The 24,886-nt window shown below is 58.9% G+C and overlaps 12 protein-coding genes across 12 annotated transcripts; 4 read left to right on the forward strand and 8 right to left on the reverse strand.

Annotated features, from left to right (window-relative positions):
* Positions 1-82: 82 nt before the first annotated feature.
* Positions 83-1,219, forward strand: SPRG_08914 (hypothetical protein; the record flags this gene model as incomplete). Its single annotated transcript, XM_012348258.1, has 1 exon — positions 83-1,219. One exon carries the CDS (start codon positions 83-85, stop codon positions 1,217-1,219), a length of 1,137 nt encoding a protein of 378 aa, XP_012203648.1.
* A 900-nt stretch (positions 1,220-2,119) lies between these two features.
* SPRG_08915 (hypothetical protein) lies at positions 2,120-3,443 on the forward strand (the record flags this gene model as incomplete). Its single annotated transcript, XM_012348259.1, has 3 exons — positions 2,120-2,590; positions 2,636-2,866; positions 2,911-3,443. 3 exons carry the CDS (start codon positions 2,120-2,122, stop codon positions 3,391-3,393), a joined length of 1,185 nt encoding a protein of 394 aa, XP_012203649.1. The 3' UTR covers positions 3,394-3,443.
* Positions 3,444-4,167: 724 nt separating this feature from the next.
* SPRG_08916 (hypothetical protein) lies at positions 4,168-4,874 on the reverse strand (the record flags this gene model as incomplete). The annotated part of the gene is made up of 2 exons (XM_012348260.1): positions 4,168-4,351; positions 4,399-4,874. 2 exons carry the CDS (start codon positions 4,872-4,874, stop codon positions 4,168-4,170), a joined length of 660 nt encoding a protein of 219 aa, XP_012203650.1.
* Positions 4,875-7,177: 2,303 nt separating this feature from the next.
* SPRG_08917 (26S protease regulatory subunit 7) lies at positions 7,178-8,775 on the reverse strand. The gene is made up of 5 exons (XM_012348261.1): positions 8,256-8,775; positions 7,830-8,210; positions 7,694-7,783; positions 7,459-7,654; positions 7,178-7,403 (listed from the first exon to the last, which is right to left on the reverse strand). Exons 1-5 carry the CDS (start codon positions 8,745-8,747, stop codon positions 7,246-7,248), a joined length of 1,317 nt encoding a protein of 438 aa, XP_012203651.1. The 5' UTR covers positions 8,748-8,775; the 3' UTR covers positions 7,178-7,245.
* Positions 8,776-8,981: 206 nt separating this feature from the next.
* On the forward strand, positions 8,982-10,215 carry SPRG_08918 (2-dehydropantoate 2-reductase; the record flags this gene model as incomplete). The annotated part of the gene is made up of 5 exons (XM_012348262.1): positions 8,982-9,305; positions 9,350-9,398; positions 9,453-9,656; positions 9,705-9,817; positions 9,860-10,215. The coding sequence occupies 5 exons, from the start codon at positions 8,982-8,984 to the stop codon at positions 10,172-10,174; spliced, it is 1,005 nt and encodes a 334-aa protein (XP_012203652.1). The 3' UTR covers positions 10,175-10,215.
* On the reverse strand, positions 10,168-11,245 carry SPRG_08919 (hypothetical protein). The gene is made up of 3 exons (XM_012348263.1): positions 10,959-11,245; positions 10,786-10,914; positions 10,168-10,728 (listed from the first exon to the last, which is right to left on the reverse strand). Exons 1-3 carry the CDS (start codon positions 11,183-11,185, stop codon positions 10,221-10,223), a joined length of 864 nt encoding a protein of 287 aa, XP_012203653.1. The 5' UTR covers positions 11,186-11,245; the 3' UTR covers positions 10,168-10,220.
* A 655-nt stretch (positions 11,246-11,900) lies between these two features.
* Positions 11,901-12,731, reverse strand: SPRG_08920 (hypothetical protein). Its single transcript, XM_012348264.1, has one exon. It carries the CDS (start codon positions 12,710-12,712, stop codon positions 11,945-11,947), a length of 768 nt encoding a protein of 255 aa, XP_012203654.1. The 5' UTR covers positions 12,713-12,731; the 3' UTR covers positions 11,901-11,944.
* Positions 12,732-13,497: 766 nt separating this feature from the next.
* Positions 13,498-14,313, reverse strand: SPRG_08921 (hypothetical protein; the record flags this gene model as incomplete). The annotated part of the gene is made up of 1 exon (XM_012348265.1): positions 13,498-14,313. One exon carries the CDS (start codon positions 14,311-14,313, stop codon positions 13,522-13,524), a length of 792 nt encoding a protein of 263 aa, XP_012203655.1. The 3' UTR covers positions 13,498-13,521.
* A 2,587-nt stretch (positions 14,314-16,900) lies between these two features.
* On the forward strand, positions 16,901-17,603 carry SPRG_08922 (hypothetical protein; the record flags this gene model as incomplete). The annotated part of the gene is made up of 3 exons (XM_012348266.1): positions 16,901-17,199; positions 17,247-17,434; positions 17,477-17,603. 3 exons carry the CDS (start codon positions 16,901-16,903, stop codon positions 17,575-17,577), a joined length of 588 nt encoding a protein of 195 aa, XP_012203656.1. The 3' UTR covers positions 17,578-17,603.
* Positions 17,604-17,907: 304 nt separating this feature from the next.
* Positions 17,908-20,829, reverse strand: SPRG_08923 (hypothetical protein). Its single transcript, XM_012348267.1, has 3 exons — positions 18,473-20,829; positions 18,259-18,423; positions 17,908-18,210 (listed from the first exon to the last, which is right to left on the reverse strand). The coding sequence occupies exons 1-3, from the start codon at positions 20,783-20,785 to the stop codon at positions 17,944-17,946; spliced, it is 2,745 nt and encodes a 914-aa protein (XP_012203657.1). The 5' UTR covers positions 20,786-20,829; the 3' UTR covers positions 17,908-17,943.
* Positions 20,830-21,864: 1,035 nt separating this feature from the next.
* Positions 21,865-22,576, reverse strand: SPRG_08924 (hypothetical protein). Its single transcript, XM_012348268.1, has one exon. It carries the CDS (start codon positions 22,551-22,553, stop codon positions 22,032-22,034), a length of 522 nt encoding a protein of 173 aa, XP_012203658.1. The 5' UTR covers positions 22,554-22,576; the 3' UTR covers positions 21,865-22,031.
* A 737-nt stretch (positions 22,577-23,313) lies between these two features.
* Positions 23,314-24,499, reverse strand: SPRG_08925 (hypothetical protein). Its single transcript, XM_012348269.1, has 6 exons — positions 24,149-24,499; positions 24,018-24,106; positions 23,898-23,968; positions 23,755-23,849; positions 23,524-23,695; positions 23,314-23,447 (listed from the first exon to the last, which is right to left on the reverse strand). Exons 1-6 carry the CDS (start codon positions 24,354-24,356, stop codon positions 23,423-23,425), a joined length of 660 nt encoding a protein of 219 aa, XP_012203659.1. The 5' UTR covers positions 24,357-24,499; the 3' UTR covers positions 23,314-23,422.
* Between the last annotated feature and the right edge of the window lie 387 nt (positions 24,500-24,886).

Consider the following 24,886-nt stretch of genomic DNA (forward strand, 5'->3'; position numbering starts at 1 on the left):
GGCGTCCAATGTGATATCCGTGGCGTCCCACTCCCATCAACTGTTGGACTCGTGTAATGCCGTAACTTGCACCATTTTTACGATGCCCGCGGCGGACGACAGCGTGTTGCCTGGTCACGTCGTGCGCCAGCTCAAGCGCGACGGACTCGCTGCCTGCCATGCTGTCCTCGCCAACCTTAGCGCGCTCGAGGCCGCGCCGCTGTACGCCAAGCACCTCGACCCGACGAGCCTCCGCCGCATGGAGCTTCGTCGCGGCCTCGACACCATCGACACGGACCTCAGCACGATGCTCGGGCGCACCACGCTCGCCGCGTCCCTCGATGAGATTGCCGCGCACCTGCCTACGTGCAAAGGTGGTTACTTGAGTTCCGACGCCGTGCAGTACGAACAGCTCGCGCGGCTAGGAGGCCCGACGCGGGACAAGCCGTGGCAGTCGACGGTGGTCGCATGGCTTGGCATCGGCACCTCCGACTACTGCGTCGTCGAGACCCAGCTCGGTTTTACGGGCGCCAGTGCCCAGCGCGGCTTGCTGCGCGTTGTGCAATCCGTAGAGCTGCCGCACAACGTGTGCCTGCCTCGGCGCGGCTTCAACCGAAGGTCCTTTTTCCGGGTCGGCCATATCTTTTTGGAGCCGCCGCCGTCCAAAGCCTACTGCGGCGGCACAACGGTCGACGCGTTCGCGATCGTCGTGGCTCCGATCGCCGATTTGGATCTTGCGCTTGCGCGGCGCCAGATCACGTCGCTCATGGCCTTGACGGGCTACTTTCAGCGACAGCGCCTGACCAAAGCCGCGGTGGCCCTCGCCAATTGGCGCCGGTCCCCAAGCTACAGCCCGCGCTGGGTCGAGCCCAAGGCACATGCCAAGCACTGCGCCGTATGTCAACGCCGGTTTCACCCGCTGCGACCCAAGACGCACTGCGAGCTCGACGGGCGCGTCGTGTGCTTTGGCTGCTCGGCCAAGTGGATGCTTCTTCCGAGCCCAGGGGCCCGCCCGATCCGCATCCGCATCTGCGACGACTGCGTCCAAGCGGCGGTGACCAAAGGCCCGCTGAGCGTCGGCCCCAAGCCCATAGCGCCGGGCAGCCCCGAGAACTCGAGCCGGCTACTGCCGACGCTGTCCAGCCTCACGGGAAGCCGCCTCGACACGACGACGACACGGACGCCACCGCGCATGGTGCCAGAGATGCCCCTCTTGGGCGACATTGACGAGGACCATTAGCAAGCCTGAGAATCAAATGTGGACTGTTTGTGTACATTGCCAGACGCGTGGAAAAGTTCAAGAAGGGCAAGCCAACGGGTAGCAGAGCAATACAGTGGGTGGTTGATCGCGATGGCCAAGGGCGAGCGACCATAAAACCAGATTCGCAGACGACAACGTACGGGGCGGCATCTGAGAACGGGTGGTGATGCGTCAACGCTACCTGTACTCGACGGACCCAGACTTCTTCTTGGGTGGAGTGCACTGGGTGGACTGCACTCGCTGGACGACCTGAGTCGGCGGCTGCGACAGTCGACAGCGTGGCTAAAAAGTCGCTTACCGATATCACGCCGGCCATTCGCAGCCTCTGCACCTGCACCAACGCTCTACACGACCAAGATAGCGAGACGTGCGCAGCCGCGCGCGACGAATCTAACGCGCCTTTTCGCCAAGGTCGTCCCACCGACGGCAGAACGCTGCGACCCTTTTTTGTTGTCGTGGGGGTCGAGGTAGGTGGGTCCCCAGAGGATATTCTTGCAGTAAGACGTAAGGGAGGGACCCATCAAATGCAACAGTACGCGTCCACAGCCGCCTCGTTGCCGTCAAGTCCAACAGTGCTTGGATCTCAGATGCCACCGCACGGGCCGATCGAGGAGTTGTTTGAGGACGTGCGTCCACTTCGGGGTCAGCTTACTACATGTAGCCCGTTTTGGACCAAGGTTTGCAGATACGCTTATGGGGCGTCGTCGTCGTTTCGCTAGAACTTGGTACGGGGCCATGCCCATGCAATGGATTGTCGGTGGCATGGTTATCACGGAGCACCTCTTTAAATACATACACCGGATCTATGCGTTGTCACGATATCTGGCCATTTGCTGGCAGCGATGGTAGAGCCAGTTGTCCGACTGGCCCTCGCCGTCGATGCCATACCTGCCGCTGCCGCCGTCCTTCTTCCGCTGCCCGCCGCTGCAGACGCATGAGCGCGTCTCGCTGATAGCGGACGCGCGGGACGCCTGCCGTGACACGATCCTCAACGCCAAGGCGCTCGCGGGCGCGGCGCCCGTGTACCAAACGTTCACGCACCCGCAGACGCAGCGGCGTCTCACGGTGCGCCTTGGCACCGACCTGCAGAACCCCAACGAGATCTGCATGAGCGCCCATACGCTCGTCAATGCTTCGATCGACGCTGTAGCGGATGTCTATGCCAACTTTGCGACGTCAAGCAATGGCAAGAACCCGCTTTTGGCCAGTGATGTGCTGGACCGTGTCCGTCTGTACGAGCTCGTCGCGCGGCGAGAAGTCGCCGAGGCGCCATTGCATGCTGTGTACCTGCAGTGGATGGCGCTGCGCACACCGCCCGTCATTGCCGACCGCGACTTTTGCTACCTCGAGGTACGTCCTCCACATCGTAGTGTGCACGTCTTCCTATGCATCTAGTGCCACGACGAATTCCTCGATGGACCGGCGCGACAGCGCGGCTTTGTCCGAAGCGTGCACTCGGTCGACGCAGCGTGCTGTCCCCCGCTCAACGCATCGCACGGCCTCACGCGCGGCCTCTTTCAGCGATCCGGCCAAGTCTTTATCGAGTCCAACGACGAGGTCGGCGCGCTAGATGCGTACCACGTGCTCGTCTTGCAGCTGAAAGGCAATGTGCCCAAGGACATTCAGGTGCGAGCACAAACTGCCTTCTCAACGCTCACGCACAAGTACAGATCTCGGTGATGCTCTCGCTCTTGCTGCAAGCGTGCCAGCTCGACACGCACTTCCGCGCCGAGCAGCTCAGCGCCGTGCAGCTCGTGCCCCTGACCATTGTCCGCGCGCAGCCCAAGGCCGTCGCTTGCCGGCGATGTACGCGTTCGTTCCGCAAAAACCTCTTTCAGTCAACCAAGCAATTCCGGTGTCGTATGTGTGGCCACGCTGTGTGCCGCGCCTGCCACCACGTGTGGCGCCTCGGCAGCCACGAGGCGCGCATCTGCACTGCTTGCGCCGAGATGGCCAAGCCGAATGCGCCCATGCCGGTGGCCGCGACCGCCTCGCCCGTTCCGTGCCTCGATGAAGAGAGTGCGATCGTACCTGTCTTGTATGGGCGCGTCTCGGATGTGAAGCGCAAGCGAATGGCCGAGACCAAGGCCGATGTGTCGCCGCTCGAGCGGCACGTGTGGAACGAGCGCCTCGCACTCACGTCCGCGTTCTGACGCACTGCATGGTAGTGTCGTATGTAGAGTAATAAATCCTAGGTATCTCCTGTCTGGCTACTTGTTGACGTTGCTTAAGGAGCCTCTTCAATGCGCCACCGACATTGAAGCGCACCTTGTTTTGGACCCCCCACCCCTCGTGGCAGCACGAGAGAGCAGTTGCTGACTCAGATGGCACCAATCACGAAACGGCAACACGCTGCCACGTGGCACGATTCGTTGCAGCTTCTCGACGACAGATAGGTGGCAAGATTGCACTGAGAACATCACCAATTACTGAAGGCCAGTCCAAGTGGGTTTACCTCGGGTGGTCCAAGTCTGCTTCGATCCCGATGTCTCCATCACTTTCAAAATGTCTGAATGGGTTGTCGAGTTGCAGCTACGGGTTGTTTGGCCACGTGGCTTCCTCGTCGCCGTATCGCTGCCAAGCAGGATTGCCTCAGCACAGCGTGATCGTCAATCTAAAAATCTAAAAATTCAACGGCGAGCAAGTTCAAAAACGCACTTCAAGAAAGTGCAGAGCGGCATGGGTGCTCGCTACCTTCTCCGCAGCCGCCGTGAACTCGCCAACGAGCATTACATGATGAGAGGTGGGCGACTCGCGCGCGACCGACGAGACTAAAAGAGAGCTCTGACACTATAAAAGAACGGTGAACGTCGTATAAAAGAACGATTTGAGTGCGTTTAAAAAAAGACAATCCAGCAAAATAATAACAGCGACAACACGAGGCGGTATGGTACACAGGCACGACGACGACGACGACGACAGAGCGCTTACGAGTGGTACGCAACGGGCTGGCTGCCCCAGCGTGCGTACGCTGGCTCGGCCTCGTGGTTCGGCTCGTAATAGTCGTACGCTGCGCGCGGCGAAATGAGGTCGGCCCGCAACGGCTCGTTGTACTGCGCCTGCGGCGGCGACGGCGCATAATACTCCCGCCGCCCGTTGAAGAAGTGGTAGCTGTGATGGTGGGCTGGCGGTAGGCCGGCGGCGCAAACTTGTCGTACCGGCGATTCTCGTCGTACTCGTTGCCTTGGTACACGTCCCGCGGCGACGGGTCGTACGTCGGGTACGCCTGCACGTAGTGGTGCACCTGCGACGACGGTTGATAGTGCGCCGTCGCCGGCAGCGGCTTGAGGAACGACGGCGAGAGCGGCGGCGGCGACGGGTGGTGGTCCCAGTTGAACTGGCGGGTCGGCAGCGGCGCGCGGTTCTCGGTCTCGTGGATGTCGTGCCAGCTGCCGGTCGCCACGATGGGCGAGAGCGGCTTGCCCATGAGTTTGCGGCCGTGCGGGCGAAGCGACGGGTCGTCTTGGAAGAGCTTGAGCTTTTCGTTGCGGCGCTTGGCGTCGAGTTTCTTTTGATGCGCGCAGGCCTTGGTGCGGTGGTACTCGCAGAGCGTGTGGAGCGTGCCATTCTTCTTGGTGGCGCGCGGCAGCTTGCACTTGCCATGGCTGTACCGGCACGTTGCGAGCTCGCCCATGGTTCGAGTGCAGGAGAAGGCAAAAGGGGAAATGACGACGCGACGGGTGCTGGGCAGAAACAACTGGCACTTGTGAGCTTCTTGCTACGACCAACTGGCATGTATTCTCAACCGCGTTCTCAGATCGTTGACCGCACGGGGTGTGGGATGTGCATGGCATCAGTTGCCGTCAAGCAAACAGCTCGAATCTGCTGCATATGGCTGTCACGCTACCAAGGCGCTGCTTCAGAGACCACGAACCATCAAGCGCGGTCGATCAAGTCGATACGTCGTCGCAAGCAGCTCTACAAAGCGGCGACGGCGCAGTTCTTATTCCCGTTGAAGCTTCGACCGCGTGCCGATCCCACGGAGACCGGCAGAGGATCAGACGGGCAGCACAGTGGCCCGATTCGGCCTCTGCAGCAAGACGAACGCACCAGCTGGGTACAGATACCACGTGTGTTCTGCCTGGCTACTCGGACGCGCCACCCTGAGCCTGCGTCTGCTGCGGACGGAGGAGTCGTGGCTATGGCGAGGAATCTGACCGCCGGCGCAGGTGACGACGACGCGACAACCAAGCGGTTTAAAAGGCTCGCGATGGTCCACAGTGTCTTGCTTCAGGTCGATGCGTTACGGACGCTTACCTGGGTGCGAGCACTGACAGACGCGAAAGCAGATGGGCCCGCCCCCACCACACGACCTGGGTTGCTCAGACATCAATCTCAGATCCCTTGCACGACACGGCCATCGTAGGAGCGAGTCCCCACGTCGTAAGAGCGTCTTACGCGCGGCGCTGCCAACCAGGAAGGCGCTAGCTCCAAAGCGGGACCCAACCCATCATGGAGGCCAACCATGACGGACCAGAGAGGACGCACGTTGATGATGGGGATGTTGCGCAACAAGCTACCACTTGCGCCTTCTCTGCAACCTGGGGTGAGCTCTGGGGGGCTCTGGGGTGGGGGTCGTTTGCGTTCTCGTTTCGAGGGACCCACCGCCGACTCAGACTGGATTTTTTCTGCCCTGGACCATGACTCTACCATGGTTTGAATCGCCAGAGGTCCGTCGGCCCAGATACCAGAGTATTGCGAGCAAATCGTGGTGGGAGGTCTTAGTGGGGTGAGGTGCGCGCATACAAGGCTCTGGACCAGAGTCATACGACTACTACGCGTTGCTCTAGCCATGGTAGGCAAGTAGCCATCGGCGCGTCCACTCTCCAGCACACCCATATCTTGTTCTCCACAGTCATCTTCTTCCTCCCACCACGTCCAAGCTGTAAAGAAAGGATCCTTAACAAGACGGCCACGTACAGCACACGTCGGCCGCGTCTGAGCAGCGATCGGATCTCGGCGCAGGAGGATCCCACCACGATCAGAACACACACCCAGCGTCATCAGCCGTGCGGTCCTCAGACAAGGGACCGCACGGCTGATGACGCTGGGACCGTGCCATGCTCTTTGGTGAGCACCTCAAGCGTAGTAGGAAGTATAGAACGACGACCTTGGTAATCTCGACGAACTGGTCACTGGGCCGACGCCGCGCGGGTTGTGTTCGATAACACACGCGATCAGATTCTCTTTTTCTGCTGTCTACGACGCAGGCGTTGACGCTACGACGCTTGGCAACGAGCCGACGACGACCACCGAAGAAGCAAGGGAGGATTCAAACTACAATCGCCTTTTTTGAGGATCACAACCAAGAGTTCTGAAATATTTCAGAAAGTTTGGCTCACCAAAGGCTGCTTCAATCTCTGAGATTCTTCTCACAGATCAGGCGCGGGGTGTGCTGAATATCGCGCTTCTCAGTCGTAGACAGTACTTGTCTGCATCCAGAGTCCCTAGCGTCAACTGGCACAGTCCTTTAAACTAGCTTCCTACAATAACGGACGACACGTCAGCAGCTTACGCCCTCCTTTGAGATCAACGCGCTTTGAGCCCCACGCGAAGACTCGGACTCTGCTCGGCTTCGTTCCGGTCCACGCGGGCGGTCGCCTGGTCGACTGAGAACTGATTCAATCGTTCTGAAGTAAGAGGTGACTCTGGGTCAGAGACATACTTCCGAGTGACTCCAAATGCGTTCGTCAGAGGTCCTGAAGCCAGAACGGGCAGAGGACGACGCCATCGAGCTCCTTGCGATCCCGTCGCTGTCATGTGGTCGTGCTGCTTGATTTCGCGGGTCATCCGGATAACTCAGCGTGGGATCCAAGTTGACGTTTAAGTAACAACCTCCATGTATGTCGTAAAAAACAATCTCCCAATCAACGCGCACATCCGGATAACGATCGAAACTAGACGTGTCGAGATCGATACCAGATACCAGTCAGTGAATCTGAGATGATAGCACAACGCAAGCACTTGATAGCATGTTGAGTTGGAACTACAATGGGTCGTCGCGCCTAGTTGTAGACCATGTACTTGGGCGTCGACGAGAACTTTTGGTAGCCCTTGATGACCTTGTTGACCGACTCGAGAAAGTCCTTCTCGCTCACCGACTTGCGGCGGGCGCGGATCGCATACATACCGGCCTCTGTGCACACACTGCGGAGCTCGGCACCTGCGTTCATCCATTTGTGTCATCTCACTGCACGACCAAGATCTGATATGGGTACCCGTCGTGTTGGGGCAGAGGCGCGCAATGAGCTCAAAGCGGATGTTGCGGTCGCAGCTCATGCTCTTGGCGTGGATCTGCAGGATCTGCGTGCGGCCTTCCAGCTCCGGCACGTTAAACTCGACCTTCCGGTCCAAGCGGCCCGGACGCATGAGCGCCGGGTCCAATGTGTCGGGTCGGTTCGTCGCCATGAGCACCTAACGACGGTCAGGCGCAGGCGCAAGGACACGTCGTACCTTGATGTTGCCGCGCGGGTCGAAGCCATCGAGTTCCGTGACGATCTGAAGCATCGTGCGCTGGACTTCGTTGTCGGTGCCGCCTTCCTCCTAAACGATTCTTGTGAGATGTAGAACGCAAGCACGATCGACGTACCGAGCTGGAGCGGGCGCCACCGATCGCGTCGACTTCGTCAAAGAAGACGATGCACGCCTTCTTGGAGCGCGCCATCGTGAAGAGCTCGCGGACCATGCGCGCACCCTCACCAACGTACTTTTGGACGAGCTCGCTGCCAATGACGCGGATAAAGCACGCGTCCGTGCGGTTGGCGACAGCGCGCGCCGAGAGCGTCTTACCCGTACCGGGCGGGCCGTAAAGAAGAACGCCCTTGGGCGGGTCGATACCGAGGCTCACAAAGCGCTCGGGGTGCAGCAGCGGCAGCTCGACGACTTCGCGCAGCTTCTCGAGCGACTCCTTGCAGCCGCCGACATCGTCGTACGTGACGTCGGGCTTGTCCTCGACCGTCATGAGCGAGACCTACGTGGTTGCTCAGTGTATGCGGTACGGCGACAAGGCGCAAACCGTCGGATCAATCTTGGGCGGCAGCGGGATCTGGATCGCATACTTGGTGCGGTCGACGCCGACGCGCATGCCCTCTTCGATATCCGTGGGCGCAACCTTCTCGCCAAGGCCAACGACAAACTTGGCGATCTGCTTGACGTTGATCATGTACTTGGCGTCGTCTTCGCCAGCGTTGATGATCTTGGTACAGCGCGCGACCTGGAGCGGCTGCTCCTCCTGCATCATTTGCTTGTCGCTGACGAGATCCCACTGCGACGGCAGCGAGAGGCCCGTGTCGCTCTCCTTGATGCCCACAAGGTCGTTGACGCTCTGCTGGACCTTCTTGATATCGTCCTCGACCGACTTGATCGCGCGCGTGTAGGGCCCGAGGCCGTACGTCTTGAGGAGCGCAATGTCACCTTCGTCGAGCACCTTGGACGGGGCCTCATTCAGCTCATCCTCGTTGTCGTAGTCCTTGGTGTTCTTCGTCTGGCATTCCCCGCGGCCGGCCATCGTGCTCCTTCCCCCGTGACGAATATGGAAATCTACCCAATCTGGACGAGCGGCCCCAGGTTCCATGCCATTTCATTGGACGAAAAAGAGGCTAATCCACACTTTAACGCAAGGCCATTCGCGAAAATGAAATCATTTCAACCAATCCCACCACATGAGACGCCGAACTCGGTAGATTATTTTCGGCAACTGCCGATTCCTGCCACCCGCGGTTTTGGTTGTGCCAGCAGCAGCATGCGCGTTGGCGTTGGCGTCGTAGGGCTCGGCGCCGTCGGCTCCATCTTCTTCAACCGGCTGCTGCACCACATCAACCCACCTGGCGCCAAGAGCGCCCACCGCGTCTTTGCGCTCGTCAAGCCGCAGCACCTGCCCCGCCTTGAGAGCGTTGCCCTCTACGAGCGCGGCCAGCCCGACGCGATCCTGCGCGTGCCCGTGCACAAGCCGCCGAACGCGCTCGCGCTCACGACCGGCGCCGACAAGCACGTCACGGACCCGCTCGATGTCGTGCTCATCGCTGTCAAGTCCACGGACACGCTCGACGTGGCCCAGCAGCTCGCGGTACCGCTCGCGCCTCCTTCCCACCACTGAGTCGCGCTCCGTAGGCATCCCCCTTGGTCGGAAAGAACTCGCTCTTGATCTCGCTGCAGAATGGTATATACATCGCTTAGAACGAGTCGCTCCACGACCGGTCGTCCTGCTAACTAGGTCTTGGGAACGTCCAGACGCTGAGAGAAACGTTAGCGACGGAGAATGTTCTCCATGGCGTCACGTACATGGGCGGGCAATGCACGTCGCCAGGTCATGTGATCCTCGGCGGCCACGGCTCGACGATCCTCCAAGGCGCAGACCATCTGAGCGACCTCCAGCAAGTCCACCTCGATCGACTGTGCCAACTCCTCGACGCAGCGCGTACACCGATGCCCCTGTCCTTTCTCTACTCACCGATGGACTTGTTAGAGCTGCACACAACTGTGATCAACTCTCAAGACGTGCAATCGGTGATCTGGACCAAGCTGCTCGTGAACGCTGGTATCAACCCGCTCGCATCCATCTTGGATCGACCGAATTTCGTACGCTCTGCGCATCCGCGAGAGACTCATCCTGTCGAGTAGTGTGTGACGCAGGGCGCGTCGAACCGCCGCGTTGTCGAGTCGGTCGTCAACGAAGTGGCGGCGGTCGCGGCCGCCGAGGGCATTCCGCTGCATCTGGATGGGAAAAGCCCGTTGACGTATACGCTGGACGTGGCCAGCGCGACTGCCACCAACGTCTGCTCGATGCTCCACGATCTGCGTGGGCACAAGCGAACCGAGATTGGTGCGATCAACGAGATGGTGGTCTACTACGGCCAGCGCCATGGCATTCCGACGCCGACGAATCAGCTCCTGGTGCACCTCGTGCGTGGCCTCGAGACGCGCGCGGTGCCATGAGATATCGAGCACACGTATATATATATATATAGAAAGGCGACACAGCTTACGTGGGCATATCCGAGAGCAAGTGCACGCAGTCGAGGAAGAGGTCGGCGCTGTTGCTGCGCTCGCGCGACGCAGACTTGAGCGCGTCGACGCGCAGCTTGGGCTTGACGGGCCGATCCAGCGGCATGACCTTGATGCCATCGCTCGAGAACGAGTCGGGGCTCTTTGGGGCGTTGTGCGTCAGCTTGTTTTGGTCATAGCACATCGTGTGCTTGGCGTCCGGTGGGGTCCACGCGGTCGGATTGTTGGTCAGCGTAAAGGCTGGCGGCGTCCACGAGTCCGGGTCGCTGGGCATGAGCCGGCGCTGTGGTGGAAAGAGCTGGGAGACCGACGTGGGCGCCGCAGCGGCTGCAGCTTGCTTCTTGGCGAGCTCCTCGGCCTGCTTCATCTGAAGCGGCTTGACCACACGCACAGCGCGACGGCTGACCTGGTCGCGTTGCTTGGCAGCTTGGCGCTGTCGCCGACGCGATGTCGAGTACCAATGGTTCTTGATCGCATTGTCCGTTCTACGCAGCGAGACGTTGCTTTTCCATTGGAAATCGTGTTGCATGTGGAGAGCGTACCGGCCTGGAAGGAGCTTGGCAATCTCGGCCCACCGATTGCCGACGCGTGCTTGTGCTGTAAAGATGATCTCTGTCTCGTCGGCGCGCCACGGGGCTTTGTCGATGGACGGGTCCAAAAAGTTCAACCACCTATGTATTGTTCAGGGCGCCATCGCCGTCATCGAAAGGCGCACCGTGTCCGGCATTGCTTGGGCGTGCGCCCGGGCAGCAGCTTGGCGATCTTGGACCAGCGCTTCGTGCCAAACGACTTGACAAACTGCAAGATGGCGGCGTCGTCCTCGGCGTTCCACTGCTTGCGCCGGTCGGCCGTCCCCGGCGCCGGGTCTTCGGACTCGTACTCCTCGTCGTCGTCGGGCTCGGCCACGCGTCCATCGTCGACTGCCGCGAAGGTCCTCTCCATGCTGGCGCCGCTGCTATCGTCCGCGTCGACCTTGATTGGCGTCGTTGGGCTCGCCGTTTATAAATAAGACCCTCTGCCGCACCGAGCCATATCTTTTCTTTCCAAGCTCGGCGACGTTGCAAGAAATACAATCGATGCCACCTACTGCGTGCGGATTTGGCATTTATCCTTTACTTTTGTGGGGTACCTTATGCGTAATACATCGGCACCTACTGCAAGAGTTAATACAGCGCGCCGATTGGCTGAAAAGAAGAGCTTGCCACGGCACGATTGGCCAGGTTTAAGCCTGGAATGAGTATGCTCGACCGGGCAATCTGTAACGGAAATGGACGTTCGTCGAACAAGCGCGCGGATTGGCTACTGCTCAGTTCTGGCGTCGTATTTTATTCCAATTGCGTCATATGTGATTTGTGGTTTGTATACTTTATTAAAAATCATAATTAAATGCAACGCGGCGAACGAGGAAAGGCAACGAATTGGGTCATTTTGACCTCCTACATTTTGACACGGTATGCGTGCAACTAACTACAAGTCGGTGCTTCTTCGACTAGACCCACATGGACCACCAAAGAGCTAGCTCGATGCGAGTACATGCGGCGGGGTGGCTCGATTCCCCGCGCGGAGCACGGCTGCAGCGAGATGTTGCAAGAGCCCATCCTCATCGAGTGGAGCTCCGTGGATACTGCAATACAGCGTCTCGTACACTGTTTTCCGATCGAGTGTCGCACACGATCATTTATGATGGTTCTGAAAAGACAATTATGTGTTGAGCGTGGCGTTGGTCAAGAACGGTGTCAAAAAGTCTTTTGCGGACGAGAGCCGCGCCGAGACGGCGATCCCGGATTGGCAGTCGATGCCAAAACTATCGACACCGACGAGGACCTGCGAGCCGTTGGCGACGATGGTCAAGGGTCCGCCCGAGTCGCGACTGCATTGATGACGCTGCGACTTGGCTTGAGTGCACAGATTCGTGGCGCTGAGCTGGGTAAAGGCACTTTGGCACGCCTCGTGGCGAAGCACCGTGACGCGCTCGACCGATCGGTTGCCAGCGCGGTCGGGCCAGCCGTACACGCGTCCCAAGGCGCCGTCGAGCACGAGTGGGTTCAAGTCCAGCGCGATCGGAGGATAGCTCGACGCTGACGCAAGGATAAGCACGCCAAAGTCATGCGTCGTCGACCAGTTGAGCGCATCGTACGTATAGTTGGGGTGCACAACGCTCTGAACGACCGCGATCTGCTCGCCGTGACCAGTGCCGTTGGCGTCAACTGCGCCAATCGAGACGTACTGCGCAGGCGAGAACTGGTACACTCGCGCATGAACTTGCGTGAAGAGGCAGTGCGCCGCCGTGAGCACGAGGCGAGGCGCAATGAGCGTGCCAGCGCAGCGGTTGGCGCCGTCGATCGAGTAGCGGACGCCCGCGACAAAGGTGGCATTCGGCGCGGGGTCGCCGCCATGGATCAAGCGCCGGCCCATGACGCTCGTCGCGAGCAGCGCAGTGAGGCCAAGCGTGCGGAGTGCGGCGAGCATGCCAGTTGAGGAATGGGCAACCACGACATCAAATCCTCGCCGCGCTCTGATTGGTCCATTTCCTAGGCGCGAAACTTCGAACAACCCAGCCCATGCTTTTCAACCAAGCCATCGGTATGGACGAAGAGAGATGGGGAGAGCTGCTGCGTAGAAATATGAGCAATGACGTTGAAGAAGCCAATATCGTGGCGTATGCTTCCTCTCTGATCGGCCCACGAGCGTTTGCCGCGAATAGAGAGCTTGCCTGGAGTCGCCACAGCATATCTATTTGTTTCTGCAGGATATTGATTCTAATAGGTTTGTTCAATATTTACAATTGTATTTGATCAATATGTTTATACAGGTATTGAAATAGAAGAGTTTCAGCTTCAACCCGCTTCGATTTCGAAAGCCAGGTCTGCACTAAGGATGTCATAATTACGGATATCAATTTTTTCCTAACGTTATAACGACTACTACCGACGTTTTAGCGTTCTAACGGTAAGCATCCTTGTTTGCACACCTCCAGCAGACCGTCTTGCGCACGCACGTCGGCCTGCTCATGCGATCGTGGGCCGCGTGTTGCAAGAGCTTGGCCGGGTTGGCGCGGGTACAGGCAGGGGTACAGGCACGAGTGTGGTGGCATCAAGGGAATGTCTACTAGGGTGGCATGGAGCAGGGCATGGATACGAGGTAAGAATGTATCGTTGGTATGCCATCGCCTCGTTCATCGCTGCTTCCGTAAGACGAGTACGGGAGAGCTACGAGTGTGCTTCTGGACTCAGCGCGTCGGTGCAGCGATAGAGTTGAGATAGAAAAAGACATTGAAATTACTTGGCGAGGAAGGGCTGGATGAACGACTTGCCGGACGAGATCCGGCCGTAGATGCCAATACCGCCGCCACAGCCCGCGCCGTAGCTGTCGACACCAATGAGCACCTCCTTTCCGTCCTTCTTGACTGTGAGCGGGCCGCCCGAGTCGCCGGCGCAGAGGTCGTCGACCGAGCTCGCAGCCGTGCAAATGTGCACCGGCTGCACCTGCGGGTACGCGGCCTTGCACTCTTCGGGTTTTTGGATCGTGGCGAGCTCGACCTTGAGCGTCGTCGGGTCCTTCGCACGCGGCTGATGCGGCCAGCCGCGCACCATGGCGGTCGTGCCGGGCGCGTTCACGCTGTCGTCTTCAAAGTAGATGTCGAGGGGCGTAAACTTGGACGCTTTCTCGAGCACGAGGATCGCAAAGTCGTACTGGGACTCCCAGTAGACGCTGTTGAACGAGTAGTTGCCATGCGGCGCGCTCTGCGTCACCTTGATGAGCTCGGCGTCGTTGTCGGTTCCGTTGGCGTAGTGCGACCCAATCGCGACGTAGTTGACGGGTGTGAACTGGTACTGGCGCGGGCCCACCTGCTTGAAGAGGCAGTGCGCCGACGTCAAGACCGCAGTCGGCGCGATGAGCGTGCCAGCGCAGCGGTTGCGCCCGTCGGCCGTGTCGCGAAGACCGGCCACGAAGGTCGCGTTGCCCTTGGCTTCCTCGGAGCCGGCAAAGATCATCTTGTGGTCCGACTCAAAGAGGTGGCCGGCGGCGACGGTCGCGGCGGCGGCGGTGAGCGCAAGCTGGAGCAGCATGGAGGCTAAAGGTAAAGTGAGCGCTTGTCGTCGTCGGGATGTGGCGATCCTGGCCGAGATCCGCCGTCGCCCATTGGCTGGCGCGCTCCAATCGAACCTCATGTCGCACAAGTCCTTGTCAAATGTAATGATTCAGTATAGCATTTCATGCAGGTATTGAACCTACAGAAGTAAATCTAAGGTGTGATGGCAAGTATGTAGTTTGAAAGGGTATCCGTAATGAGGAGAAACGAGCTCAGCATCTCATGCAAGCGCGGCTGCATGCAAGAAGCTTGCCATGTACGCAGACGTGAGCGCTGCGGTATGCATGCACCCTCTCTCATTGAAACGAGACACTGTGCATGGGCTCATTGGTCGTCGCTAGCTCAACGTACGTATATCGACTTCTGGCCGTCTTGCCGTGAATGTGTCGGAGCGACACCCTCGCAAGAGCTGTACATCCAAGATGGTCCATCTACAGTTGGCGACCTCCACAGCATGAGATGTCGCCGCGTTCGATGGGTGCGGCTCGGGCTGCATACCATAAGTGTGGGGCTTTCTTGCTCCAGCGAGGCTTGGTCGTCCCTTCATGCGCCAGCGTCGTCGGTCGATCCCCCTCAAGTGGATGTACCGGTACGCAGCTTGTGGCGACACTAGGATCACCCAAGGAAGCGCGTCGTGTCCAGCTTGTACTCGTTCGAGAAAATAGGGCGGCTTGCACACCGTGGTGCGCGCTTCCTCGTGCCCCACATGATCGCCATGCAATAAAGCGTTCTACTAGTGACGTCCCTTGAACGGCAAAGATATACCACGCAAGGGAGCAACGACATCGGGGAAGCAGCTTTCGAGCCGCCGTGGCTTGGTCCGCTTGGACATCGATGCGCATCGAACAGCGCCCTCTCCTTGCCTTTGTCGTCATCCATGAAAGCTCTCCGTCGATCCTTGCTCACATCGCACCAAAGCCATAAAATAATGGCCTTGATCGGACGAAGCTTCTTGGTAGGGACACCCAAGGCAAGCCTGTTTTCTCCGCATCCAAACAAGCCCATAGATCTTCGCGCGGTGTCATCACGGAAACGAACAGATTCGCGGCGCAGTCCTAGAAGGCTACTCTAATCGATTGATGCATATCAGGCGGCGTCTTATCGACAGAAGGGCTTTTCAGTACTAGGCAAGAAGGCGGTCAGATCGAGCGATGAGCCAACACATTAAAGTATACCTCAGGAGGCATGTCCACGGCCGCCTCTTTCCCCACTACCGACATCCTATCTCGCTGCGGCGCTTTGTCCTCTCTTGCCATTGACGGTCGTCTCGTGAGAGATCTGTAGTCTCGTGACAACAGCGGTCCGCCATCACCTCTACCGACTCGACGTCGCCTCCTCTACCAATTTGCTTGCGATGATTGTCCAAGATTCCATGGACTCACTTGCTGGTCCATCGCCACCAGATAACGTCAGTGATCAACCGAGAAGGAAGCATCCACGAGGAAGATGCTTTCGGAAGCGGCATGTCTCCGCCTGCATGCGGGAGATACTATGTACATACCCGGGTCTATCGACATACAGCGACGGGAGACGCCCTGAGATTCGTGTGTAGCGTGCATGGCATGGGTGGCGAGCTCGGATCTCTGGCGCCAGGGTCGTCACGCTGTTTGTGGTCGTCTGCGCATGCCGAGCATATGGTGCAACACGTGCTGACCGTGTAGGTGTATCCATCATTCTGGTCGCCGGTTCCTTGAAGATTCGACGATCCGAGTTCAGTGACCGCCATGCAGCAGAATCCGAGCAATACCGGCCGCTCGTCGTGGTCTACGCATCATCTCTCATCGGCATTCGATGCGTCACCTTGGAGTGCATGAAACCAACTAGTTGTCACCGCCGTCACGTGCGCCAACCACGCGGACAGTTGAGATGCGGTCCTGACAAGGCGCCGTGGTCGTGCCGGCGTAGTCTGGTACCAGCACCGGTTGGCCTGCAGTCTGCCGTCGGTTGTAGGTACATTATGTATCTCACATGCTGAGCGTCTTTCGCCTGCTTCATCATCGAATCTCCCGCCCCTTTTCCCTCTCCGTCCTCTTCTTCGGAGGTGGTAGGGCGCGCGCAGTGGTCGGACGCTCGACTGACAACTGAGCCATTTCGTAATCGGTGGCAAACGAGGGTCTTGGTGGCGGCATACAAAGACGAAAGCTCAATTGATTAGCTTAGTTCGATTGTCCACGAATACGAGAGGTCCACCCTTGAGATTCCAGCAGCGACGACACTCTTCATAAAACCGCGTCGCCATAGGAAAGGGGTGTGACCTGCACATATCGTTTGTGCTTGACGGAGCGTGCTCGGATCTCGCGTGGGTGTCTACCCCACGTGGCTGCAACTGCGCCTGCGCCACCATAAGATCTTGGTTCTATAGGAATCGAATCTTGGGGAATCTGTACCTTCAACGACGGGCGTGACACACGTGGCCCGCTGACTGGAGTGTGGGACGCAGCAACATGGTGGGTTCCAATCGCCAGGCGGCGAGAAGATTCGCCCGCCTCTATTGGCTCAAACAAGGTTGTGCCGGCGTAAAACGCGAGATTAGTTGGTCTGCATTCTGAAATTTCCGCCCTCGTATGCAGACAGCAACGGTCCTGCCGCGCCTCCGGCTCCTGCCGAGCCTCGCGTCGTACCTCGCACCGTCGCCGACATCGCTCGACGGCTTCCCGACCTTGCACCTCGCTCCGCCCTTCGCACCCAACGCGATTTTGATCCCGCTCGCCGACCAATTGGCGGCGGCCAAAGAGACGCGACCCGCCGAGAACACGGTCAGTGCGCTCAAGAAGAAGTGCTCGGTCGCGACGTGCGACAACGTTGCCCGCTCCAAGGGCCTCTGCAAGGCCCATGGCGGCGGCCAGCGCTGCACGGTGCCATCGTACGTCTGAAAGGTCCATCAGCGTCGTATTCATTCTGCACCTTTAGCTGCCCGCGGTCGAGCCAGCGCAGCGGTCTCTGCATCACTCATGGTGGCGGCAAGCAGTGCCTCGTCGATGGCTGCATGTCCACAGCGCAGTCCAAAGGCGTCTGCAAGGTGCACGGCGGCCGCGTGGCTTGCCGGGCGCCGGGGTGCGTCAAGAACAACCAAGGTGGCGGCTTTTGCCGCGCGCACGGTACGCCTCCAATGCGTTTCTTGTCTCACTCAGACGATGTAGGTGGCGGCCAGCGCTGCAAGTTTAACGGCGGCGGCCACTGCCCCAAGTGGGCGCAGCGCCATAGCATGTGCATCGCCCACGCCAAGATGCTCCACCCGTGATCGTGTGTCGTGTTTTTATTTATCACCATTTGTTTAATAATTTAGCTTGCAATCTCTGTCGTCTGCTGTTGTGACTGGCGACAAGAAAGAGGATGCGGGTACACATCCCTGAGCCGCAGCAAGGTCCATGCCTTCTGGCAGTCCTAGGGCTGGGGTACCGAGGCACCCTTTTTGCCGGTTCGAATCCATAGCCAAACGCCATACCAGCACCTATTAACTGGTAGGACATGGGGTCGAGACTAGCACCGGACGTTTAGCATGGCCCAACGCATGGCTGTCCGAGCTGGCTGGCAGGATCCTACCGGTACCTCTCCGAAGCACGTCGCATACGATGAGTCATGTAAACCGATGTTTGTTCAAGATGCACTACGCGTCGTCGTCGCCGAGGAGCGTGAAGTCGCAGTCGGCCGTGACAGAGAGGAGGAACCGGCCACACCGGTTGGGCTCCCATGTCGTCGGCATGATGACGTACGACTCGTTGAAGAGCGCGGGGAGACTCAGCGGCGGTGACGCGACACTGTGCATCGGCACGAAGTCCGTTTCCGTCCACATGCGCCCGTCGACCGTGACGCTCGAGGCGTCGCGTTGGATCTTGGCGCCTTGAAAGAGATAGAAACCCATCATGGTGCCGACCTACAACCTCGCCTCTCGTCCAATGTTTACGGGAAGGAGTCATCGCACCGAGTCCTTCTTGCATTTCGCGCGCCACTCGTGCTCGGACCGGAGCAAGTGAATCACGACGTTGGCCGGGCGGACGCACTGGAGCGTCAAGTAAAACTTGGGGTTTTTCTTCCAGTCCGGGTTCAAGTGCGCGCCGCCCACCGTGTTCTTGCGTTCGGTCCACTCCTACACAACACGCGTTGATGTATCGCAAGCCGCAAGTGGTGCCACGCACGCCCGCGATGGTCTTGGCCATGACGCTGGGCACCTCGTCGAGTGTCACGACGTCGTCGCTGTGCACTTCAATCTCAAACGTGCCTTCCATGAGCGGCTCGCCGAGCGATGGCACGACCCAGAGACCGTGGACGAGCCAGTCCGGGTTGACTTTGCGAAGAAACAACGTCGCAATCAACGGACTCGCATGGTCCGAGATCGTGCACCACTCGTCCGCCTTGACGAGCAGCTTCCGCTCTGGAATCGGCGGGGCTTTCTGAGCGCGGCTTGGACCTTTGGTCTCGCCGAGAAAGTCGACCTTCTCGGCTTTGACCCGCTTCTTGGTCGTCGCCGTGTCGTCGACGACGACGTCGGGCCGGACGACCGTGAGTCCGAGGGCGTGCGCCTTGTCCTTTTGCGCGTCCCGACGGCCTTTGGTCGACACCTTGTAGGACGTTTGCTTGGCGACGATCTTGATCGTGACCGGGCGCTTGGCGTCCGCAGCTTTGGGCGCCATGCGCAAGAGAAACTGCGGGTTCTGGCACCAGCTCAAATTCTCGGGGCCCGTCACGCCTTGGCTGAGACAGAGCGGGCCACCGGCGGTGCTCGTGTTGCCGTTGCCGCCGTCGTCTGCCGCGCGCCACTTGCCGTGCACCGCGAGCGCGTGCAGCGAGCGAAGGGCGTCAATCTGGACGGCTTTCGAGCTAAAGACGCGGAGGAAGAACTCCATGTCGACGCCGGCGTGGTCCGTGTAGGGCACGACAATATACGCTCGGCCTGGCTCGAGCACCACATTGCCTTTGGAGATTTCGCGCTCAGGGTGTGCGTTCGATCCACTGGGCTGTGCGGCCTTGGGGGCGTCGTGGGGCGGGTAGCTGTGCGCCTCGGCCACGACGCGCGCCTTGTCGTACTCCCACACGATCGAGGCGTGGAGTGCCTTCTTCGACACTTCGAGGACGACAAAGTTGACGGCAAAGTTATCGCCGCCAAAGACGCGAAAGTCGCGCTGGAGAAGCGAGAGAAGAACCGTGCACTTGTCTTCCACGACCAGTCGATACTGCGGGTTGCGAAACCACGACGGGTCTGTCTCGCCTTGGACGGTCCACGTCCGAGGAGTGGGGCCCTTGGCGTGCTCCTCGTTGGTCTCGTGGCCAGTAGGGTTCTCGGTCGCTGGCTTTGTGGGTGGGCCCGCCGCCGCCGGGCCGATCCACTCGCCGCGCACGCAGTACTGGCACGTGCTGGACGGGAAGATGCGCGTGATGTACACTTCGTTGAACGCCTCGACAAAGTCTTCCCACACCATCCAGAACGTGCCGTCGTTCTTGGTCCGGTTAAAGTCGCAGGCTGCGTCGGCGCGGAGCGCCGCCTCGACTTGGAGGTTGTCCTCCCATTTGCCGTCGTCGTTGGACCAGTCGCCCTTCCAGGACCCGCGCTGCCAGACGTTTTTGATCTTGACGAAGCGAAGCGACCCGAGTTCCTTGAGGTGCATGATCACATACAACCGGTTCTTTAGAATACCAGCAGTCGTCACGTCGTTATAGGCCATGGACGCCATCTTGAGCTGGCAGCTCAGAACGCTCTTATACGCACTGTGGTGCTTGAGCAGTTTGGCCCACAAAAGTCCGGTCTCGACAAGCGTTTTCCGTGTCGCGTCGGAGCTCAGATCGATCTTCTTGACGCTGCCGCCCGTGCAATCGATGAATGCCTCGACGATGTTGCCGTCGTGGAGCACCTCGTAGTTGCCGTGAAACTTGGCGTACGCCTTCTCCAAGAGCGGGATAAACACTTCGTTCTTATTGAGGCTGCTGCCGTAGAGCCAATGGCCGGGTTGCACGACCGGCGGCGCGAGGCGTGGGTCGTTGGCTTCGGTCACCGACTGCGAGTAGGGCAGTCGCGTGTCGGTGACGACCTCAAGCCACTGGCAGTCCTTGTAGAACTGGCACGTGTAGATGCCATACGTCTTGAAGTCGTGCATTTGAGACACAAAGAGGTTCTCAATCAAGTTGTCCGGGTGGAGGGCGAGGGCGGCAAAGACGCCGAGGAGCCACGCGTCGTTGAGCCCCGAGCTTTCACGCAGCGTGCCGCAACCCGCCGTGCTCTTAAAGTAGTCGGGCTCGACGCACACTTGGTTGGGGCGGTACCACGGCACGGGCATGCCGTCGTCGCCTTTCTTGGACGACGTCGCGTACTCGGGGGGCGCATCCGCGTTCTTGAAGAGACTCACGGCGCGCGCGGCAAAGTCCGGGTCCTCGTACATGGGCGGGATGTCGCCGCACTCGGAGAGCATCGCAATCACATTGCGCTCGAGCGTGATGCCCGCGCCTTCGAACTGCATGCTCCGCACCACGGGATCTCAAAGTGGACGTTTCGGCGGTTAACGACAAGAGCTTTTGCCACGTATCAAGTGTCATGCGTGGCGTCGTAATGGAGTGGCGCCTAGGGTCGGGCTGCTGCGGACATGAAGAAGAAAGCGTCTACCAGAATCGAGCAGGGCGCGAAGTGAATAATTTTAGTAGAGAAGGTTGCAATGATGCACAGTGGCTCGCAACTGCTGAGCGGTGTGTCTTGATGAGCTCGAGAGCGCGACAACAATACTGGGCCATAGCTTCGACCCGCCGATCTTTTGTGTGTCGGCCGCTCGACGCATTTCCTCAATGCACGCTCGCGCATGTTGCAAGGGAGTGACAACTAAATGACATAAAGTGTATATGTACAAGTTGTCACCACAAGTGACTACGGTATTATAGTTAGATTCAACAATGTTTGGAACACTCCAATCAGACGCGGTGGTGGCGAACATGCAGGAAGGAGCCATGGGAAGGAGCAGCGGCGTCGACTCTCACGACGGATAGCGCACGGTTATTGGCTGAAATACAGCGCCAACAAACCAATCCAATCGCAGAAAACCGCCCGCCCATTGATTGGCTCAAACATGTCGGAAATTGGCCAATCCACGGGGTTACTCCTCTGTAGGCTAACCAAAGTCCCTGCGATTACCGGTACTGAGGTGGACTCGCGTTTTGACCTTGCTGCTTTATCCAGCTCAGGGAGTACAATGCTAGTATTAATACTACATAGTTACTACAATACAACTTGCCACTCCCGAGCTTTGAATGATCGAAACCCGTCGGAATCGCTGTGCCAAAATGTGTCAGTAAACAGTGCATTCTCAGAGATTGGATCCTGCATGATGGTGGTCTCCGTTGGTCGGATGCTGATGCTGCGAGCCAATTTCTGCGAGCCCGCAGCCAGAGTTTTATTCCCTTGCACAGAGCTCATGCGAAATTCAGTGTCCTGGTCGCTCCTGCTGCGCGTGCGCCAATATTTAAAACTTAATTGTTGAGGCTCGAAAACATTGTCCAACGACCGCGTCCCACGCCCAGAGACAACCAGGCAAGACGCCAAGACGAAGAGGAAGAAGAAAAAAGCGTGTGCACTCGTACAGTAGGAAGGCAGCTACCGTGGTCTGAGCGACATTATTGTGTGGGGGAGATACACCGTTGGATGCGGCGTGGGTATGCGCATTACACGCAGCGAGGCAGCCACGAGACATGCGGCCAAATATGACGTCGTCGGCGCACTTAATGGTGGAGCGGCGCGATGGGCTTCATGAACGAGTGCAGCACTGGCTCGTAGTGGTGGTGCACCTGCGGGTAGTGCGGCGGCGACGGGTAGCTGTAATAAATAGACGATGGCTCGCCCGGCGGCGCGTGGCGGCGCTCCCAAGCACTTTGGATGCGGCGCTTGATCTCGTCGAGCCGCAGCGCGTGGTCGTTGGCCGGTTCGTGGTAGACGCCGTAGCCGCGTGGCAGGAGCGGCGCCGGAAGCGCGTACGCTGTCAGTGGTGCGGGCGGCGGCGTGGCAAAGGCCGGCTCGGCCTTGGCACGCGCTTGCTGCATGTTGCGGCGCTTGGTCGCATAGCTCTTCTGCACCGAGTTGGCCTTCTTGCGGTGGTAGTCGCAGAGCGAGTGGAGCTTGCCGTTCTTCCTGCGGGACCGGCGCTCCTTGCACTCCTTGTAGGCGTACTTGCAGCGCTCGTCGGGCGGGAAGGCGGCCGGCGCGTCCGTGGGCGCGCTCGTCGTGCTGGCTGCTTCGGTTGGCATATCGGAATCTGCGGGGCAAAGTGAGATGAACTGTCGACCAGCTGGTGCTGGTTTCGAAAATATAAAAACGGGGCGCTTCGGTTTCTGTTTTGTTTTTATTGCCCTTGTATACAAATACCAAGACGAGATAAAACCATTGCATTAGAATGACCCATTGGAGCATGTTATATTACGCACTCGAGTGATTAATCTCAGTGCTGTGCCCATTTCTTCGCCTCGTGGTAAAAGAATACACGCATAACCATACAAATCGCAAGTCGGAATAAAACATTGGCATTACATTTCATAATAAAAGCGCTGCGAAATGCCACGGCCGATTACTGCGGCAGTTGAAGTCCCACACATATCATTTTTCTCATATTTTTTTAAATATCATTTGCCACCGCCATATCATTTCAGCGCCGTGGCCCCAAATGAACGGGAGTCGAGGGAGCTCGGGAGCCATAGCTCCTTGTCTCGACACGCCTTGGCTGAGTGGGAAGGCGTCGCTGGGAGAACGCAGGGACGGGCTGCAACAGAGGTCGGGCAAGGGTCAAGTTTTGGGACATGTTGAAGCTGCACGGCGTCCGAATTCAATGATCCAGCTGCGAGTAAGGGAAGGTCGCCAGCCCCATACGTAATGATATCCATCAAGAAAGAAGGCGAATTGGTTGAAGTCCGCCGACTGAATCCGAGCGCATCGGCCAGCACTGATCGCACTGACGTGCGTCACACAGCGCCCGCCTGAACGCAGAGCCTCCGCGGCCGAACGTTCCAGACGCGGTGTTACTCGACGCGCGTTGAATAATAACATCGCGTGCTACTAATAATGGCTATCAGGCTATCACAGTCCGGTTGCACGGACTCATACAGCCGCCTTCTGAACGCACTCACAGAGGAGTCACTGCGTCGGTGCTATCGTGGATATATCAGTGCGCAGCCAAGGATACTACGTCGCACGACTGCATCGGATACAGAGAAAAAGACGCACCTGTCCACGTCGGCGAGAAACGCGTGAAGCGTCGCGTCGTCGTCGTTCTCATCGCGGTGCTTTGCCTTCTTTGGTGCCACAGAAATGTCGTCGTCGTCGTCGTCGCCAAAGCTCCGCTTCCCAATGCCCTTGAGGAGTGCGTCGAGCTTGGACTTGGCGGCCTTGGCTTGGGCTACGCCGCAATAGTATGTAGATGAGCCCACACGATGAGAGTACGAAGCTCATCCCCACCGAGCGAGACAGGCTTTTCCCACTGTGTTTCTTGTGTGTGCACGTTCCAGTAATACGACGACTGGGTCGTCGGGTCATTCACAAGCTGCCAGCCACTACAGGTCGCAGAGTGTGGAGTTGATCACGGACAGGATAAGGCGTACTCTGGGAGATCCTCGATCGGTGTCTTCTCAGCGATAGCACCGGGCTTTGTCCATGACGTCTCCTTCGTGGTCTAGGGAAATTGCCGATAGCACGATGAAGCTACGTCGCGTTGCGCCTACCTCGTTCCAGTAGTAGACGTCACCCGTCGCTGGGTCCTTGGCCTCCAACCATCCCGACGGCAGTTGGTTCTTCGAGGCGCCACCAACCTCTGTGCCCCATCAGAATCGTGTCGGACACCTCTACGGACTACCTGCACGTCGCGTCGCGTACTCGTTCGAAGCGCTGGCCTCCGACGCGACTTGGATGGTGCTACCAATACTGGAGCCCGCGGCCGTTGTCGATCGCGGGGCACTGGCGGCTGCTTGATGGGACACGTGGCTGGACTCATGCAGGGGATGAGCCTTGGCTCGGCGCTGCGCGAGCACCTGGAGCGTGTTGTCGCCGCGCTCGAGGCTCATGCCCACGCCATGTTGGTGGCCCCCTCGTACTGCGACGGTCCCGTGCCCGTGGCGGCGAGGTGCTTCTGGGCCGCGGCCCGCGCTTGCCGCGCCGCTGCCTCGGCCTGCCCTCGCGCGGCTTTCGGTGGCATTTGGTCGAAATTTTCACACTCGACCACCTGGCTGCTGCCACCACGACACGCGGTGAAAAACGCGGTGTAAAATGAGTGTGGCATATGCCGCAAATAAAGCGACAATGGTCCGAGTGCCACGTCATGGCCGCACTCGTCCTTGCAGCCTCGGACGTAGAGACAAGACCATGACACTTCCTTGGGTATTGCAACGAGTACGGTACCTTATTCGGTACTAGTACTATAAAGGACCACCACACAACCGAGAAAAAGTTCCGAGCGAGCGGCCAAGGGCCGTCTTCGAGGCTCCAACCTCTCTGTCACGCCTCGAATCTCGCAGGCTCAATCGACGCCGACGTCGATGCAAGCTGCCGATCGACTTGTGTCATGTACAAGTGCGTGGACAACCTGTCTGCTGTC

The sequence above is a fragment of the Saprolegnia parasitica genome (assembly GCF_000151545.1).
Source record: "Saprolegnia parasitica CBS 223.65 unplaced genomic scaffold supercont2.42, whole genome shotgun sequence".
Lineage (NCBI taxonomy): Eukaryota > Oomycota > Saprolegniomycetes > Saprolegniales > Saprolegniaceae > Saprolegnia > Saprolegnia parasitica.